This window comes from Alligator sinensis, unplaced genomic scaffold (genome assembly GCF_000455745.1).
Source record: "Alligator sinensis unplaced genomic scaffold, ASM45574v1 scaffold169_1, whole genome shotgun sequence".
Taxonomy (NCBI): Eukaryota; Metazoa; Chordata; order Crocodylia; family Alligatoridae; genus Alligator; species Alligator sinensis.
This window is the reverse complement of record NW_005841924.1, coordinates 1,828,789-1,832,280: the sequence shown is the minus strand read 5'-3', so window position 1 is coordinate 1,832,280 and position 3,492 is coordinate 1,828,789. Positions and strand designations below refer to the sequence as shown.

The following is a 3,492-nucleotide window of genomic DNA, read 5'->3' as shown; positions in this document are numbered from 1 at the left end:
TGCTTAACCGTGATGACAAACTCCAGAGTTTTCGATAGAAATTGAATATGGCTTAGCAGGACTGATCTTCAGAGAACTAATGATGTCCTCAGGTACCAGGAGCCGCAAGAACCAGCAGGCTCTGAGCCTGCAGGGGGTTGACCCAGAAACATGCATGATCGTGTTTAAAACACACTGGGCACAGGTAATAATAATTGAATAATGCTTGAGGTTGCATTGATGGGAATCCATCCAAAACAAAGAAGGATAAGATAACATAGCGCATAACAAATGCAAGTCTTTCATGTTCAATTTATCTGCTGATAGTGAAATATATTTAAAATAATAGCATAAGCCAGTCATTGAAGTACAGGAAGACCTTACTAATCCACCCATTGTTCAACCCAAATTTATGACAGAGAAGTAGTGTTCCTGTTCCTTCCTGATCTATCACTGAGCACCCTGGCAGACATTACATTTAAGACATGATTAAGCAGTTAATCACGTTGTAAGTAGTAGTCTGGCCACACATTCATGCAGTTAATGGTGTGATAAAACAGGGAATAAGCCATAAAGTCATTACACAGAATATGTGTAATAACTTTGTGGTTGCTTCTCGTCACACCTTAAATTGAACATGTGGCCAGGCCGATCAGCTGATGAGGGATTCAAGCTTCAGGGGTGCACCAGAGTTAAGGGTTCCTGTTTGTGGCTGAGGCTGGGAGTGGTGATCAGCTGACTGGTGCTCCAGGCTGGGCACACTGGGCACCTAGCTTGCTACTTGCTAGTGCAGGGGGAGTCTGGGGTCTTGATTCCAGGCTTGCCCCACACCAGCAATAGCGTAATTAGGATCTGATCCTTAATCCCACAGTCAAGCTTCCAGCCATACATGCGTAGCATTGCAGGAGGTGCGGTTCGTGGGATCATGGATCAGATTCCATCACGCCTTTAATTGAATGTCTGCCAGGGGCCTCAAACTGGGAAAGCTAGATTCTGTTTCCATGTTTTGCATAGTTCTCAGTGACTCACTGAGATATTGGGAAATCACTTTTTGCCCCTTAGTTTGCTTTTGTGTTTCATGCTTACCAACCTTTTTTGTAATTTTTAAATGTATGAGTGAAAAGCTACATACAGCTGTTACATACTGTTAATCAACTATGATTTTCTGTTTGCATGTTGCAGGGGCAGGGCTAGGACTCTTTGTTCTAAGCTTAGCATGATAGAATATAAATGTTATTGTTAATGGCTTCTGACCCTAGCAGGCACTCTTCTAGCCCTAGCTCATGCTGTTTCTATTCTATTGCTACTGAAGAAGGGAACTGAATGAGGCTGTTGCTGCCCTTGACATTTTGTTGTAGGGTTCGATGAGCCACCTGGTGGTTGATCTCTAGATGCACACTTTTCCATAACTCCTCAGTGGCACCATTACTGGAGGAGAGCTGTCACTATTTTTGCAGTATTCAGCCTTGACAGGGGTGAAAATAAAGGTGAACTCTATTCTGTTCTCTCTAGGAGAGCAGGCTGTACTGACTGTACTTCTTCTGCTTGGGGTGCCGTGGATATTGTGTGTTAGTCCAGAGGGCAGGGTGTTGTGATAGTAGTTCATGTTTGCTCTGTTGAATACCCATAAGAGGGCACATGCCGTAGTGGCCACTTTTTCTCACTTAAAACATGACTGTGTAAGATACGTACTGAGTGCCTTCAACTATTGAAAAAATAGAATGCTCAGAACTTTGCAGGATCTGGTTGTTACTTTGGCAAAAGTGGTCTTTTCAACCAATCACAATTCTTTTACCACTTTCAAGTTTTAATGAGTTTTTTGCAGCAGTAACACAGTTTGACTCGGTTTGTGGTCCACTATAATCACCTGATCCTTTGCTTCAGTACTGCAGCCTAACCAGTTATTCCCCATTGTATTTGTATTGTTCCATCCTAAATCAGAACTTTCCCCTTGTCCTTGCTTAATTTCACTCAATTTTGGATCATTTTCCAGATTAGAGGGGAGGATTAGAATTCAGATTGATCTTGATAAAGTGTCTGCAACTCTACCCAGTTTAGTGTCATCTGCAGATTTATTGAATGTGCACTTAATCCCATTCTCCAAGAACAGAACCCAGGGCATATTTTTATGAAATTCTACTTGATGTCTCCTCCCAGTTGGACATAGATCCATTAATGAGCTTTTTATGAGCATAATGATCTAGCCAGTTATGTATCCGTCTAGCTGAGACGGTCTAGTCAGGAATGCTCTGGCCTTGAGCAGGGGGCTGGAGTAGATCCCTTCCAGCTCTACATTCCTATGATCCTGTGACCTTAAATTACTTTAATCTAGATGGTATTTCCTTAGGTTATGAATGAGACTGTCATGGGAGGCCATGTTGAAAACCTCACTAAAGTCGACGTATATTGCAGGCACTGCTTTCCCCTATCTACAAAGCCCATCACCTGCTGTAGAAGGAAATCAGATTGGTCAAGCATGACTTGCGCTTGACAAATCCATATGGGCTCTTCCTGATTACCTTATTATCTTCTAGGTGCTTAGAAATAGATTTTTTAATGATATGCCCTCAAATTTTACTGGGAATTGATGTTAGACTGGCCAATCCATAATTTGAATCTTTCTTTTTCTTTTTTTTAAAAGATAGGCACTATTATTGGCCCTTTGCAAGTCTTCCAGGATCTTGCCTGACCTCCATGAGTTCTCATAGAAAATAGCTGATTTCTTGAGTACTCTAGAATGAATCTCATTTGGTGCTGCTGAATTGACTACATTTTGTACTGGGAGTAGAGCCTTTGACTTTGGACCTTTATCATACCAAATGAAATTTGTTTTCAAATATTAGTGAAACTTAATTTTTAAACTACAGTAGAGCCTAGCTCATCCACGCTTCAATAAATCCCAAATCTGCAACAGTAAGATAACTTGTGAATAGTGTACCTCTCAATGTAAGTGCATCACAGTGTTGTCCCAAATATGTGCAAAGCATAAAGATTTTAAAGTCAGACTTTTTCTTTTATCACCTGTGGGGGAAAAAAAACCTTAAAGCATGAAAAAGTAAAAGATGTTACTTCTGTCTTTAATCCTCTGTACACTCAGATGATAGATGTTTATTTGGGTTCTGTTTAGGTTGTGAAAATCTTAGAGAAGCATGACCCTTTGAAAAACACTCAGGCAAAATATGGAGCGATCCCACCTGATGAGGCCAGCACTGTGCAGAATTATGTGGAGCATATGCTCTTCTTATTAATTGAGGAGCAAGGAAAGGATGCCTCAATGGGGCCCATCCTGGAGTTTGTGGTCACAGAGAACATCATGGAGAAGCTCTTCCTTTGGAGCCTGAGGCGGGAGTTCACTGATGAGACAAAAATTGAACAGCTAAAGATGTATGAGATGCTGGTCATGCAGTCCCATCAGCCTTTGCTGCACCACAAGCCAATTCTGAAGCCTTTGATGATGCTGCTGAGCTCTTGCTCAGGAACGGCCACACCAGATGTGGAGGGGGAGCTGGTTGT

At 41.8% G+C, this 3,492-nt stretch overlaps 1 protein-coding gene across 1 annotated transcript in view; it reads left to right on the top strand.

The window, feature by feature from the left end:
- The first annotated feature begins 16 nt into the window (after positions 1-16).
- Positions 17-3,492, top strand: part of FAM160A1 (family with sequence similarity 160 member A1) — a 67,840-nt gene continuing 64,364 nt past the window's right edge. Inside the window, 2 exon segments of the mRNA XM_006019164.3 lie at positions 17-184; positions 3,107-3,492. The exon segment at positions 3,107-3,492 is cut by the window's right edge and continues 28 nt beyond it. Coding sequence (XP_006019226.1) covers positions 80-184; positions 3,107-3,492 — 491 coding nt within the window. The 5' untranslated portion in view covers positions 17-79.